The following is a 15,309-nucleotide window of genomic DNA, read 5'->3' as shown; positions in this document are numbered from 1 at the left end:
TTTGAGGGATCTCTCTGACGAAGAGCACACCTACACTTCTCGAAACGTACGTCACTACAATAAATTGACACGCTGAGTCCTGCAGAGTTGCGAGTACTCTTGTTTTTTCTATTCAGCTTTGAGGGATGTAAACAGCCTAAGCAGCGGAACTTCAATCCGCTCCCATTCATTGCTGCCGTGGCGATGCGGGGACAGACAACTACCGCAAAACAGGAGCAGTTAAACAGAAAATCTTCAGATTCCTTCTTTTAGACCTAAAATGTTAGGAAAATGCAGCCCAGAGTTGAATTTGCCCAGAATGGTCCTTTAACTCCATCCTGTCTTTGACCTGTGTGTGTGATGTTGATGTGCTGAGGTGGCGTTAGGTGACTGTGCTGTATGTTTACTGACAGCAGGGATAAAACTATGGCAATAAAGATGATGAGTGAACGTGTGTGTGTGTGTGCGTGTGTGTGCGCTCAGCTCGTTCAGTATTAATATGATTACAGTAGTCTGGCGGCAGATAACCTATCACTCACCTAATCTTCTTTCCCAGAGAACAACGCTACACAGGCTTACTGACGAACAGTGTATGCTACATTACACACACTCTTTATCAACTCAGAGTCCCAATAGCACACATTTACAGTACACACACTTACACACACACACTTACACACACAAAATCTCCACTTCCTCAGCCCTTATCTCACCTCTGTCTAAAACATCGGTTCACTCATCTCTCTTCCTTTCTCACCCTTCCACTTCCCTCTCCTTCTTGACCTTCATCCCCTCCTCCTCTTCCTCTGTGTCAGCCTCTCCACAGCTTTACTTTTCGCTCTTGGATCAATATATGGCTCGGCATAACAAATGAGCTCCAGGACTAAATAATACATTTCGGGGTTTTTTCTGGGAGGCTTTTTTTTGTGTGTGTTGCAGGGGAACAACAGGCTGAAACAGGGAGCTCACTGACGGCTCACTGACGGCTCACTGACAGGATGTGAGAGCAGAAGCTGTGATCTCAATGGTCTCACTTTACTCTGTTAGTTGCACCACCTACTACACTTAATCTCATGCAGTATATCTCCAAGATGGAAGCCAAGGAGCCAGACATACAGTTGGTAATGTGAAAGATATAATTTAGTAACATGATAACCATATTGACTGATGATAATATGCCGTAATGTTTAATGTTTTTATTTATATTTTCCCTGCTGACGTAAGTCTATTTAAACGAGAGCTGTTAAAGCAGCTGTAATTAATGTTATTCTAATCATAAAATAACTCATAAATAATGTGAAAGCGATCCCTCATAGTGATGAACCTACAGAGAATAATCTTACAACACTTACAGCTCATTGTTTTTCTGTGACCTCAGGTCTTACAAAACAAAACATCAGAAAATGTCTTAAAAGGTACTAAAAATCAGAAATAAATGATGTTGTCTGCCATAGATAGATGGTGACAGTACAGTAGTATTACATTGTTTTGTTTTTTTATCTGATTTGCTTTTGGCAGCTCAGCTGTAACACACACATGCAAATGAAAACTGGTGTTTTGGAAACAGTAGCTTGTGCCTTGCAGTGAATGTGAGTGAGTGAGATACGAGCGCTCACAAATTCATGTACATAAATAATTGAGGACCTTTTCATTCCTACTGGGTTTCTATAATTTGGTATGGCTGTGAAACGGCTATTAAATTGCATTGTACTTGGTATTAAAAAACGTCTTTTAGAGCCATAAATTTAACTTGGTGTCTAATGCAGAAACCCTGAATCCACAGCTTTTTACTCTTCACCTCTGTCATAGTGTTGTTTCTACAGCTGATTTCAGAGAAAAGTTTGTAAAAAAAAAAAAACACTGTACACTATCTAAGCAGCAGACTGACACAGTTAGAGACTCACTGGTGGAGCGTTTAGCAAATAAAGAGCCAGATATTTCCCTCAGGAACCGATGGAGACCAAACACACAGCTGTAAGCAATTGTTTGCCGACACGTTCACCACACAAACTCCATAAGGTGATGATGTGTGAATGTTTTATATATCTGCGGTGGCCATCTATGGATATATGTTGTGTATTGTACAGATAAGACATTATAATTGTACTCCTGGCTTTCATGAAGACATTTAACAATGATCGTTGTGTTATTCGTTCGTTTTCGTCACGCAGCGGCTGTGGGCACAGTCGGAGTAAAAACCCAGAGGGAACGTTACAGCACTTACTGTTGCCAGTTCGTCAAACTTCCCAAAGAGTTCGTTGAGCAGTTTGACCAGTTCCTGAGCGGTGCACTGAGAGGCCAAGCTGGTGAATCCCACGATGTCTGCAAACAGGATGCTGTCGAAAGGAGAGAGGAAAAGAGATCTTAATCTAAAGTGAAGAGCTCAGCTCATCATGACAGCTGATTTGTGTTCTCTCCGTTCTGCTCTGTTCTCCAGGAAGTAAACACTCCGCAGTTCCCGACACAGTGAAAAACAAAAGCTACAAAAACTGACAGGGTATGTTGACTATTACACCATCAAACTGTATTTTTTTCCCTCCCCCCCTTCCCCTGGCACAAAACACCCACGGGTAAATTGGCTAATGGAGATCAAAAGTGAAGCAAGCGGCAAGTACCATAATCCAATCCCTGATAAGTGAAAGTGTCTTTTAGGCCAACCACTAAATCAATTACAGCTAAATTGCCTGCTGCTGGCTAGCTGCTGTAGTGAGGCTGAGGAAGGTGTTGAAAGCTACTTAGCCCCTCATTCATTCGCTCCGAGGCCGAGCAGATGGCACCAGAACAAGGTGTTATGGATCTTATTGACTCCTGGTCCCAAAGAAAAAACAAAAACACTGCATCTACTCTGGAGTAGAGGCATCTGAAGAGCTGGGGAATGAAATGCCTTAATGTCAGCGCTGATATGATACATCAGTTTGAATTCTCTTATCCAAACAAGGCTTTTTTTCAGTACTTTTACATTTTACTGTAAAAATGCTAATTGCATTCCACACAAAAAGCCCAGACAAGTCTAAGCTACAAATACCTTTTGTCATCATCATCTCTTAAAGCACATTTGTGCCATTTCTAATCCGAGAAGATGGAATTAACTCTCTTCTCGCCTTGGAGGTGGTACAGTATATATGAGCTATTTCCATGACAACAAGATGTCAAAATCAAAGCTACTTTATTCATGCTCGATTCATATGACTGTTTTTATTCTGTCTTCGGTCCTGACTGATATATCTCATCCATTGCCCCAAGTGAAAGAGTTCAAGTATCTCAGGGGCCTTGTTCAGGGGTGAGAGGACGCTGGATCATTAGATCGGTGCAGCAGCAGCAGTGTCACGAAAAGAGAGCTGAGCCAAAAGGCAAAGCTCTCGATCTACCAGTCAGTCTTCATTCCTACCCTCACCTATGGTCAAGAGCGATGGGTCATGACCGAAATAGCGAGGTTGCGGATACAAGCGGCTGAAATTAGTTTTCTCAGAAGGGTGGCTGGGGTCTCCCTTAGAGATGAGGTGAGAAGTTCAATCACCCCTGAGAGACTCAGAGTAAACCTGCTGCTCCGTTTGCATGGAAAGGAGCCAGTTGAGGTGGTTCGGGCATCTGGTGAGGATGCATCCAGGGCACCTCCCTAGGGAGGGGGGCTCCAGCTGGTAGGAGGCCACGGGGGAAAGACCAAGGACTAGGTGGAGAGATTATATCTCCAACCTGGTATATGGGAACGCCTCGGGATCCCCCAGTCAGAGCTGGACGATGTTGCTGGGGAAAGGGAAGTCTGAGGCTGCCCCGCGACCCGATCCTTTTGAAGATGGATGGATGGATGGGTGGATGGATGAAACAATTCAATTCAACATTTTTGGCAAATTGGCCCATTGCCATAATCCCTATAGTTTTAGTAGTAGGTTTGTTACCTTTTAATGGTTGGTGCAAGCTACTTTTAGATCGGCGGAGCAGAGTCGCAAGTTGCTCAGAGCTACACTACAGAGGCTAATGGGATTTCTTGGTTTCCCTCATCAAATACACAATCCAACAACTCCAAAACACTCTGGTGGACAAGTTGTGACCTGCACATTCACCACGCTATGAGATAATAACAGAACGTTACGAGACAGAGTTGTTTTAGAGGTAAATTTGTGCAAAACCGCCTGCAAGCAGTCTCTGCATTTGCCTTGTTCCGTTATTATCTCATAGCGTGGTCAATGTGCAGGTCACAACTTGTCCACCAGAGCGTTTTGGAGTTGTTGGATTGTGTATTTGATGAGTTGATGAGGGAAACCAAGAAATCCCATTAGCCAACGTAGCGTAGCTGTGAGCAGCTTGCGGCTCTGCTCGGCCGTTTTTAAAAACAGCTTGCACCAGCAATGAACCTACTCCTAAGACTATAGGAATTATGGCAATCAGCCAAATGTTGAATTATCCCTTTAATATTTGATCTATTGATGGTTTCTAATTGATCCAGTTACCTTTGAAGGTATGGGATGGGATGCCATGGAGTTAGGTTCAGATTGTTAAGCGTGACCCCTTTACATTTCACACAGTGCCATCATCAGGTTTATAAATACCTGATGACAAATTTACATCAGCCCCAGCTGGCCGTCACGTTTAGAGCGAAGGTTATTGTAAAAAGAAAAAAGTGAACCACACATTCATAACCCTTTCAACCATGTGGGGTTTTGTTTTGCTGTTTTTGTTCCTTTGCCTCAAAGAAATTGTCTGAAATTGGACAAAATTGTGCCTTAAATCCCAAACCCAGAGACGAGAGATGAAGTAAACAAGGAAACTCTGACCAGACTTCCAGCACCAGCTCTCAGCACTCGTTAGATTTGAATGCTCAGCGCTAAGAAAACATTTCAGTCCCTCCCAGCATGTATTGAGGTTTGTCCCCCAGCTGCGTGGAGAGGCCCTTCCTCTGCTTCGTGACTGTGACGCTGCTGCTCTTCTTTTTGGCAGCACGGTATAGTTGCTCAGGAGCCTGATGTATGCAAAGCCGGGATCACGACTGCTGCTCGACAGAAGAGCTCTGTTGTGTGATTTGTCTTTGAATGGCGCTGTGCTGCAGGTCGTGCTGATGTGCGGCGGGTGAGGAGGAGAAGGCAAGAGGAGGGCAAGGGGGGGGAGGGAGGAGAGCAGAGCAGTGGCAGAGATAAATAGGCGTGCGATCAAACGTTCTCGGGGGCCACATCAAAGAGGGGCCAGATCAGGGAGATGTCACGGCCCTGCTCGGCAACATAAAGCTCATGTTTGTGTTTTTTTGTGTGTGTGTGGTGTTTTTTTTCTTTTACCACCATGTGTTTTGTGCATGTGTGTGTTTGTAGCAGCAGCAGCTCCCTGGAGATGAGCTGGAGCTGGCTCGCTGGGTGCAGCAGCGTGATGTTTTGGCCCAGTGCCAGTGCAGAAGCAGCAGCAGCGAGGCTGGCAAACGGGCGGCGATGTTCCCGAGCTGTGGGTGAGTGTGGGAGCCGAGACAGACAGACAGAGAGACACGGAGAGAGGGGGGGGGAGGCAGACAGAGAGCGGAGAGGAGAGGATCGTCTCTTGACAGGAGTGCTGTTGACATGCTACCGAGCCCTCCACTCCCACACTCAGCAGCTCTGACACAGCTCTCACTTTCTCCTTCCTGCCTCGTTGGAATGCAATCAGCTCCGAGTCAGGGCCTGTTCTCACGCTCGCTAATATTCTCCTCATTACGAGTGCAATAGTGAGGGGCGCTGCTGAATAGGCTGAAAAACTCAACAAGGACAAGGCCGCAAATAATGACATTACTCGTCGTCGCTGATCATTTATTCACTTAATTAAAGAATCATTTACTATTAAAAAAAAAAGAAAAAGGTCAAAGAGCTGGTCATAATGGTTAAACCTCCTTCAAATTGCTTTGTTTGTGAATTAATATTCAACTTCAGCTGTTCAGAAGCTGTGAAACACTTTTATGATCAATTGACTCAGGTTGTCAGGTTTTCAACTTTCTTTCACACGCCTCACACCAGCTTGACACTATTCATTTGATAAATAAGTGTTATGTGTTATTTTCATTGCGGTCTTTGGGGTTTTTGATCTGTCCTCTTTAATATGAATACGTAAAATCTGCTGTCATGATAATAACAACCCTGCAGAAGTTACAAAAGCTGCAGATTGTCATTCTCCATCTCAGTCCAGGAAAACAAGAATTATCTGATCGTGTTGTCCTTAAATGTGTGTTTTTTGGGGTTTTTTTAAACCCCGAAGCTGCTTCCGCTCAAATTCAAGGATGTGATGAAATCATGATGAAAAGATGGAAGGGACAAAAATATAAACAGCCAATCACATCAGTGTTGTGATAAACTTAAAAGCGCCGACAAACCAGTGTCACCAGTATGACCAATGTGCTTTACAGGCATACAGTCGATCTCTCCAGAACAGCTCCTCACGGCTGCTGTAATAAAATAACATCCTCAGAGGTTTAATATTGATAATCAAATCTTTGATGATTGAATATTATTGCATCCTCTCTGCTTTGAGGTAAAGATCCTTTTTCAAAACAACAAAAACAATCGAGAGCCGAGCCAGAGGAGACGATGGTTGGTGGTTGGTAACGGCGCTCCGCTCCGTCCCTGCTCTCCTTCTAACCTTTACATAGTTTGATTGCATCGGCGTTAATGGCCGATCTTAATTGTTCTCCTTCTATTCCTGACCTTGACGTCACAGCAGGTGACACCTGGATCAAAACACTCCAGCCCCTCCGCATACGTCTGCCCGCCACAGTTGTCATGACACCCCACTCCCCACCCCCCACCCCCACCGTACCTGACATTGTCATGACGTTGGATGTAGATCTTGTGAAATATCCTCTCAGGCGGCTTCAGGAAGTCCTCCTTCATCTCCATGGCAACATTCCTGGGCAGCAGACTCATTAGCAGACGCTCCTGAGGAGGGAGGGGTTAAAGGGTTAAAGGACGGTGTTAGAAGTTTGTGCCAGGAGGACGTGGACACATGTGGACAGATGTGTGGACAAACGGTGAGTTTGTTTTCATGCACATGTAACCAAACTGCTCTATGCTTCAATTTAAACAACAATCAATCAAACGGGTCAGAACCTTTTAAAATCAATTTCACTGTCAAAATCAATTTTCATGGATTATTGAAGTTTATTTTTAAACACACATGTCAAAGATTAACTGATTAAAGCCTCTAAGCTGGAAAGGAATACATTTTTTTTAAACAAAATTTTTAATGTTGCGCTTATTTAAAGCAGATATCAGCTTCACGGCCGTTTCGGCTAATGCTGCGTTCAAGGCAGGCTTTTGAAACCGTAAGTTACAGCTTCAAGTCACAACTACGACTTGGTAGCGTTCCAGGTAACCCGTAGCTCGTGTTTTTACCATCCTGTTGTCTGTGAAAGTTCCCTATAACGGCCACTCGTAACTTCCGACCCGTGAACTCGTACCAGATCGAACTGGTATGACTTCACAGGAAGGAAAAACACAAAGTACGAGTTTCTTTGAACGCACCATGAGTTAGCAGCCCCCGCCCTTGTCAGGCATCAATTGGTCCTCGTGCTACGTCACCACATTCACGCGCATCCCTTGGCTGCACACACAGCCCTTCATGCCGTTCTCTCTCCTCATTGGATAACACTTGTATCCCACAAGGAAAATTTTCTCCTCGGGTTACAGCAGAGCAGAGTGACGGAGAGACTCGTGTTTAGGCTGAAATACTTCATGTAAGTGATTGCTGACGGAAAATAGGACTATTTAGGACTTATATTAACAAAAACATTCCACTGATATCTGCTTTAAATCTGAACGGAAAAGAAGATAAATAATATAAGTGATTAATTTATCAGCAGAAAATTAACGATTGTCTTTTGTGACACTAACCTGACGTCACTTTGGATTCCATCACTTTTTTTTGTTTTTACAGTTGTAGTTTTTTTCACATTTTATAACAAACCATAAAGAAAATGCTTCTAGGAATCTGGACAAATAACTGTTAGCTGCTGAATTATGCTGTTGTCACCTTAAATGCTTGGACAGGGTTGGCTATTGATTATCTGCTGTGACTGATCAATTAAAAGAATCGGATCAATGAAGAGAAAAATCATTATTCGCAGCCTTAATTAAAGCTGGAGAAATCTTATGTATTGGATCCTGTTAATATTTAGACCACCAAGAATTAAGACCTCAGCTTACATACATATGTACATACTGTATATACTGTATATATGAATGAATGAATGAATGAATTTATTTGAAATGAACGTGTCTAAAATAGAGAAGAAAAAGTGTGCATATACAGTATATCAGATATATATATATATATGCACACTTTTTCTTCTCTAAAGAAAAGAAGATAAAGAAATATATATATATGCACACTTTTTCTTCTCTAAAGTGTGTGTATATATATATATATATATATATATATATATATATATATATAGAAACAAAAATTTGTATAATATAAGCATCATCAAATCATAATATGCACAAGTTTAATTCCCACCCCTTTCTACTCATCATGGTTTATACAGTATATCTATCTACTACATAAATAAACATATCAATATACTACATCATTATATATATGTGTTATCTATATTGAATTGTGAATCACAATGTGAGTCTAAAACTTGAATGAATCACATTATATAACAGAGAAAAATCTAACTCCAGATTAATTTTCCTAGTGTGACTGTTAATAAAATTCTGACTATGTTCATGGCAGCCAAGATCATTAAAGTCAGCTGATTGCAGTTGTGTAAAATAAATGATGCTATTATGGTATGTTAAGGATAAAGTTACTCTCTTTGGCTTTAGGTGCAGAATCGTCAGACTGGATCATTACAAGCCTGAAAATGAGTTCATCACTCAACAGAATTGCTGTCAATTAATTCTCAGTCGAACATTTAAACGTGAATCCTTTTCAGCTTGAGTCTAAAGTTGTATCCACTTTGATCAGTGTGTGTGGGTGTGTGTGTGTGTGTATGTGTGTGTGTTGCAGCAGCAGCAGCACATTGAGCATGAAACTCCAGCAGGATGTCAAATGGCTGTGAATGCACAATGAATCATCAGGCGTCTCTGCTGAACAGCTGCTGAGAGGCAGCCGGGGCTTCTCCTGCTTGTGTCTCCCTCAACACTGGTTTCACTTCCTACATCCATTCACACAACCGCGCCTCACCTGCACAGAAAAAAAGCTGAAGTGCGGAGCAGCTTTCAGAAAGAGCCATCACACCTACTGACGGAGGACGTGTGTATGTGTGTGTGTGTGTGTTTGTGTGTGTCCATATGTGCTTGTGTCGCACATTTTGCATGCGTACACCTGTGTGTGTCTGGGTGTGGAAAGCATGATAACCAAAGTGTGAAGGTGTGTTTGTGTCAGTAACATAATTCATGCATTCGTGTTCTTCATCTCACCTATGAACGTGTTGCCGTCGCACATAAATGGTTCTTATTTCTCTGATCTGTCCCGGGCTCAGTTGTGAGCTTTTGTCTGAACCGCGGTGGTTTATTAATGAAGCGTTGGCTCATCCCCCCCCCCCCCCCTCCCTCACATGAACACACTGATCCTCCATCCTGCAGTTTTTTTTAACAAGAAGCCGAAATTCCCATTAAAACTTTGCATCTTTAACATTAACAATTTGAAACTGAAGGAACTCAGCAACTTTTCTTTTTTGCAGAGAAACCGACACTCGGCCATTTAAAAGGAGGAAACTGTTTGTTTTTCTTTGAACCTGTTTCCGATCATGAGGAGACAACAATAACAGACAATTTAATCTTATCTAACACTAGTTCATGAAATCCAAACCGAAAAGAGATGAGCTCGGCATAAACACCTGTAGTGTGATATGTTACTACTAGTAGAAGAAGAAGTCTGCTTTCAGAAAATCCAGTTAATTAACTTAAAGGGATACTTCACCCAAAATCGATAATTCACCAATTTTCTACTCACCGTCATGCCAAGGAAGGGTTTGGAGAACTTTCAGAGTCATCAAAACGCTTTAGGAGTTCCAGGGGGGGTCCGGCTGGCAACGGATTTTCATATAATGGCGGCGGATAGAGTTCACTTTTGAATCGTCCAAAACACACACTATGAAACATCCAGATACCTCCATACTGCTCGTCTGTACTGACCCAAGTGTCCTGAAGCCGCCACATGGAAAAGTTGTTGGGGAAAAAATGAATTTGATGTGTTTGAGTTTTTATCCTTGTTGTAGCAGTAGCTCCCAGTGGCTCTGTTGATGTTTGTGCGCATGTGGGAGATATGCTGCGAGATTGTTCGTTCGTCTTTGTAAACCATTGGATGTTTGATGTAAACACAGAAGAACATCTCGCAGCAAATCTTACGCAGCCACTGGGAGCTACTGCTACAACAAGGCTAAAAACAGAGATCACACACATTTTTTCCCAACAACTTTTTCATGTGGCGGCTTCAGGACACTTGGGTCAGTACAGACGAGCAGTATGGAGGTATCTGGATGTTTCATAGTGTGTGTTTTGGACGATTCAAAAGTGAACTCTATCCACCGCCATTATATGAAAATCTGTTGCCAGCCGGACCCCCCCTGGAACTCCTAAAACATTTTGATGACTCTGAAAGTTCTCCGAACCCTTCCTTGGTTAATTAACGATTTTGGGTGAAGCATCACTTTAACTTAAATGTATTCAAAGAACTTCATCATATTGATAATTTTACCCTTGTTTCACCATTTTGGAAGGAAAGTTGGTTTTGTCTAAACGTCACCAACAGTTGATTCTTTAAATACATTTACTACAGTGGTTTTCCACAAAGCTTTCAACTGCATCTTCATAGTCTTCATCACATGTTCAGTTATTGGACTCGTATATTTGATTATAGGAGTTGAAGGACAGAAGCTGTGACGAGTTCAACCAAATCGAATCATAACAACTGAGCAGAACAGAAACTGTGAGATGCAGCTGAAAGCTCTGGGGAAAAAAGAAAGCAAGTCGTCAACCTTTTCAGCAAATTAGCTATGTTTAACATATGCCTTAACCAAAGATGCAGTAATGACATTGTTACAGCACCACAGAGACCTATAGGGGAGGGGAAGGGGTGGCGTGACCTTTTGACCTTCCATTCATCTCTGTCCAGAACTCATTCTTAACCACAGAGATGTCAGATCAGAGAGCGCTCATGGAGACAACTGACTCTGGACCTAAGCTCCATTAACACAGCTTTTTATCCATATGACACAGTCTTCATCAACACAGGTGGGAGTTTGCTCAGTTGTCATGGAGATGTTGATGAGGCAAAATATGGAGGAGAAGTCCTGGAAGTGCAAAAGACTAGTGGCATCTTTGTGCCCATGAAGACCCTGTGACAGTGTTTAAAGGTCGACCTTGAATTCCGATTTTTGTTGCAGGTATCCTGGCTTCCTGTTTTGTCTTTGTAGATCTGCTGACTTTTCTTTTTTTCTTCTTTTTTTTTAGAGATGTCATAATAGATTTTTTAGTTTTTGTTTTTTCCTTCCGTCTTTGATTACTGTTCCTACTCCACGCGAGCGAAGAGGAAACGCCACGTTGCCTCTGGGTTGTGAGATTGCTATTGAACTGAGAAGTCAATTTCCCACCCAGACGTACAGTATACGGCACACATGTTCGGCAATCAATACACAACCAGTGGATCCAGCTCAACGGAGAAAATAACAATAACAACAGAGCAGTAACTAACTAGTAACTAGTGTTTGATTGCTGAATTTCAAATCTGAGACTTTTGATTCGTGGATACATCATGCTGGCTGACTGCTGCTGATGATGATAGATCCAAATCAGGGGTCTGTGTGTGTTTCCCTCACCCAGATAAACTGTGACCTTTACTGGAGTAGGGAGGCCATGAAAGCAATCTGCTTGTGTAATTACCTGTCAGAAGGGAGCCTGTTACTGCCGGGGAAAACACAGCATATCATCATCTAATCTACAAAGCACAGGTGCATGTGCGCTCGCTCGCTCGCCCGCCTCGGTCTCGTGTGCCGCGCATGAAGGTGACACATGTATGAACGAAGGAAGCACACGTTACGTTACATACATGGGATAATTAATTCTCTGTTAAACAACCGGTGTAGGTGGCCGTCTTTTTTTGTGTGCAGGCAGGAGGGTGTGGCGCATAACAAAGTGTTTCTGTGTGTTGAAGTTGGCTGATTGTTGCTTAGTTAAATCGCTGCATGTAGGTGTGTGTGTGTGTGTGTGTGTGCGGAGGGGGAGGAATGTGTGGCGCTGCTGGTGCATGTGCCACAGTAATTGTTCTTTCCTTAAATAGCTGCTGTCATAGTTACTGCGTGCCTGTGGGCAGGTTGTTAGAATACATTGGCACCTGAAACCTTTAAAAAAAAAAAAAAAAAAAAAAAATGGAAAACTTCTCAGGAGACTGTGAAGCTTTCATGAAGAGGAAAAAAAAACCAACATGATGTGGATGCATGACGGCGGCGGTGGCGTCTTACACTGCTGTTTTCTATCAGCCTGTGTGTTTACCTGTTACTGTTTGTGTGTGTTTTTTCACACCTCACCTGTTTCTCATTCTCGTCCTCCAGTCTCAGCCGCTCCTCGATGCAGTTGCGGGCCTGCAGGAAGACTTTCCTCTGGGTGCGCTCGGTGAGAATCCGCACAAACACCCCCGACAAGTTGACGCTGGTGAACAGCACGGCGTTGGCCACCAGCTGCACGCAAACAAGAACAGACATGTCAAGTCAAACACAGCTGGCTGGTGATGTCTACACACATGTATGTACATATGGGACTGAAGGAGCACACACACACACACACACTTTGTCCACACTGTGCATGTATAAGTGCAATCATACATCCTGCATGGCCACTGGCTAGATTAGACTTTGCAATCCTTGATTAATCCATAGGATGGACTGAGTGACAGGCATCAAGGTCAACATGTGGATTACAACATGGATTGGAGGTGTGAGGAGGAGCGATACAGCAGCGGAGCGGCGGCCGACAGACAAAGCGCATTACTGATCAGTGATCAGAGACTATCGATCCTGCCGGACACTTCATCTGGAGGACGACCCTCTGTGTGGTCAAACCAGGAAAGGTCAGAGGTGAGAGGTCAGAAAAACACTCTAATCCAGCATGGATGGATGGATGAATGGATGTCACCAGTATAAAAGAACAACACTCAAACTGTAGCTAATAAACAAAAGAAAACAGACATAATTCAGTGCATTTTTTCAGACTTTACCCTCAGATTGACCTTTGACTTTTTGGTTAATTATTTGCATTTGTCCATTTTACCCTAAAAAATACAACAAAGAAAAAGATCACTCGTTCACTGAGGCTCACAAATGGACATTACATTGTTGTGTGGGGCTGCAGTGGCTGTTGGACTACAGCTGTGCTTTCAAACTTGAAAAGGGATAAATCAGAGAGGCTGAGAGTGAACAGAGCAGAGAAGCAGCAGACTTTTTGTTTCTAATTCCCTCTGCTTGGGGATTATTTCAGATTCATCTTAAGGCTCCTAAAAAAAAAACAACAACAACAAATAGAGCATTTGAAGAACTGATGATTTGTGACCTCTGTGGAGGAGTCACAACTTGACACAGCTTCATTTTCAGAGGCCAAAACGTTTTGCAGCCACCTTATTATAAAGATTAAGATGTTGTAAAAACTCAGAGGACAAGATTAACTAAAATATTTGGATGCATTTGGGGGGGAAAAACTAAAATAAGTGACAGCTCCTTTCTCAGTCTGGGCTCAGGGAGCAGGCCGGGATCAGCACTGAGGCTCTGCAGAGCTCCGGTTTCAGCACCGGCAGCTGGACAGCTCCTCCTCTGCTTCATCACTCCGCTGCGCTAAAGTGAAACTTTGTGCAGCTCGTCTCCAGTTTTCTGCTGCTGCTGCTGCTGTTGTTGTTGTTTCCTGCGGCTGGAATCGATCAGCGAGGGTGTTTGAAGCTTCTCCAGGGGAAGTGGGATCATGAGTAAGAGCGCTGCCTCTACACACACCACTTTACATTCATACAAGTCGCTTCCCTCCACACACACACCCACGGCACAAGTTCAGCTCAGCGGGCACCTGGACCGAAAGTGGCCGAGTGAGAGGGCGCCGCAGCCCCGCTATATACCTGTTCGATGCCGCGATGCGTTAAAGTGCTGGGGGTGCAGGTGCAGGTGCAGCACTTACCGGTCTCCACAGCTTCTGTTTCCTCCCCGTGATCGACGTCGCTAAGACAATGAAGTGCGACGCGGCCAGCATCACCCCGAACACCACGGCCATCAGCGTCCGCACCGGCAGCAGCACGTAAGCCACGAGGGTGACCAGCATGAGCTGCCACACGCCTTGCTCAGGGGCCGCGGCGCTCACCGACGCCTCGGACGCCGCCGCGCCGCCCAGCGCCAGCGGGAACGGGCAGCAGAGCAGCGCAAAGGTGAAGCTGAAGAGCAGGGCCAGCTTGGCGATCTGCTGCAGCTGCGTCACCTGCAGGTACTTGACGTTGGTGACGATGAAGAGCGACAGGAAGACCACGCAGTGCACCGGGTAGGAGCCCTTGGACAAGGTGAGCCGCGGGCCGGACAGCAGCTCCATCAGCGACAGCGACGACGCGGCCACGATCAGCACCGCCAGCGCCTTGAGCGTGGCGGTCTGCTCCAGCTTCAGGTTGTAGTTCTGGAACAGCGACTCCAGCTCCCGGCTGCTGAACTCGTCCTCGCAGGCGATCGCTCCTCCGCCGCCGCCGCTGATGGCCGGGCAGTGACCCTTCCTCCTCCTCCGCCGGGTCTTCTTGACTCTGTCTTCGCAGGGCAGCTCCTCCATGTTCCGGCCATTCATGAAGCGGGGATGGCGCACAAACCCCTCAACTTTTTTTTTTCCTCCTCCTGTCCTCCGCCGCCGCCTTTCGGGAGTCGAACCCTCGGCACCCTCTCCCAGCACATGCGTCCTCCTCCTCCCGGCTGTCGGCGAGAGAGGGGGGTCGGTCGGGCGGGCAGGAGGAGGGGGGAGACTCGGCGTATGAAGGGAGAGGGTGGCAGCAGTGGAGCGCACGCCGGCTCTATCCACAGGTTGACGATTGTTGGTCTGTCGTCAGGAAACTCGCTCTCCCCCTCCCTCCCTCCCTCTCCCTCTCTCTCTCTCGGACCACCTGCGGTGCCTCAGACCGGGTTACCGGGGATCCTGCATGCGCTCCTGCAGGACTCACACGGTGCAGAAGCCTCTCGCTCGTGTGTGATGTTGATAATCAAAACAAGTCACAACGAGGCTCAGTGAACAGCGCTCATCATCACCCACCAAAATATTTCTACTATCTCACCCTCACTCTCTCTCTATCTCCCCTCATGCACACACACATCTCTCAGTCTCACACACACACACGCAGTAGATCTCATATTGTGCTGCTCCGTGTCCTTCT

At 44.8% G+C, this 15,309-nt stretch overlaps 1 protein-coding gene across 2 annotated transcripts in view; it reads right to left on the bottom strand.

The window, feature by feature from the left end:
• The window catches only part of adcy1a (adenylate cyclase 1a), a gene marked incomplete at both ends in the record, with an annotated part of 48,572 nt that extends 33,840 nt beyond the window's left edge, over positions 1 to 14,732 (bottom strand). Inside the window, 4 exons of one of the 2 annotated variants that reach the window (XM_083969789.1) lie at positions 2,204 to 2,315; positions 6,745 to 6,863; positions 12,461 to 12,610; positions 14,088 to 14,732. In XM_083969789.1, the coding sequence (XP_083825915.1) occupies positions 2,204 to 2,315; positions 6,745 to 6,863; positions 12,461 to 12,610; positions 14,088 to 14,732 (1,026 nt within the window). The remainder of the gene's footprint in view (positions 1 to 2,203; positions 2,316 to 6,744; positions 6,864 to 12,460; positions 12,611 to 14,087) is intronic. The other variant, XM_083969790.1, reaches the window with a different exon arrangement.
• Between the last annotated feature and the right edge of the window lie 577 nt (positions 14,733 to 15,309).

This window comes from Trachurus trachurus (genome assembly GCF_905171665.1).
Source record: "Trachurus trachurus genome assembly, chromosome: 4".
NCBI lineage: Eukaryota > Metazoa > Chordata > Actinopteri > Carangiformes > Carangidae > Trachurus > Trachurus trachurus.
The sequence above is the reverse complement of the archived record's forward strand: the minus strand, read 5'-3'. Positions and strand labels throughout refer to the sequence as shown.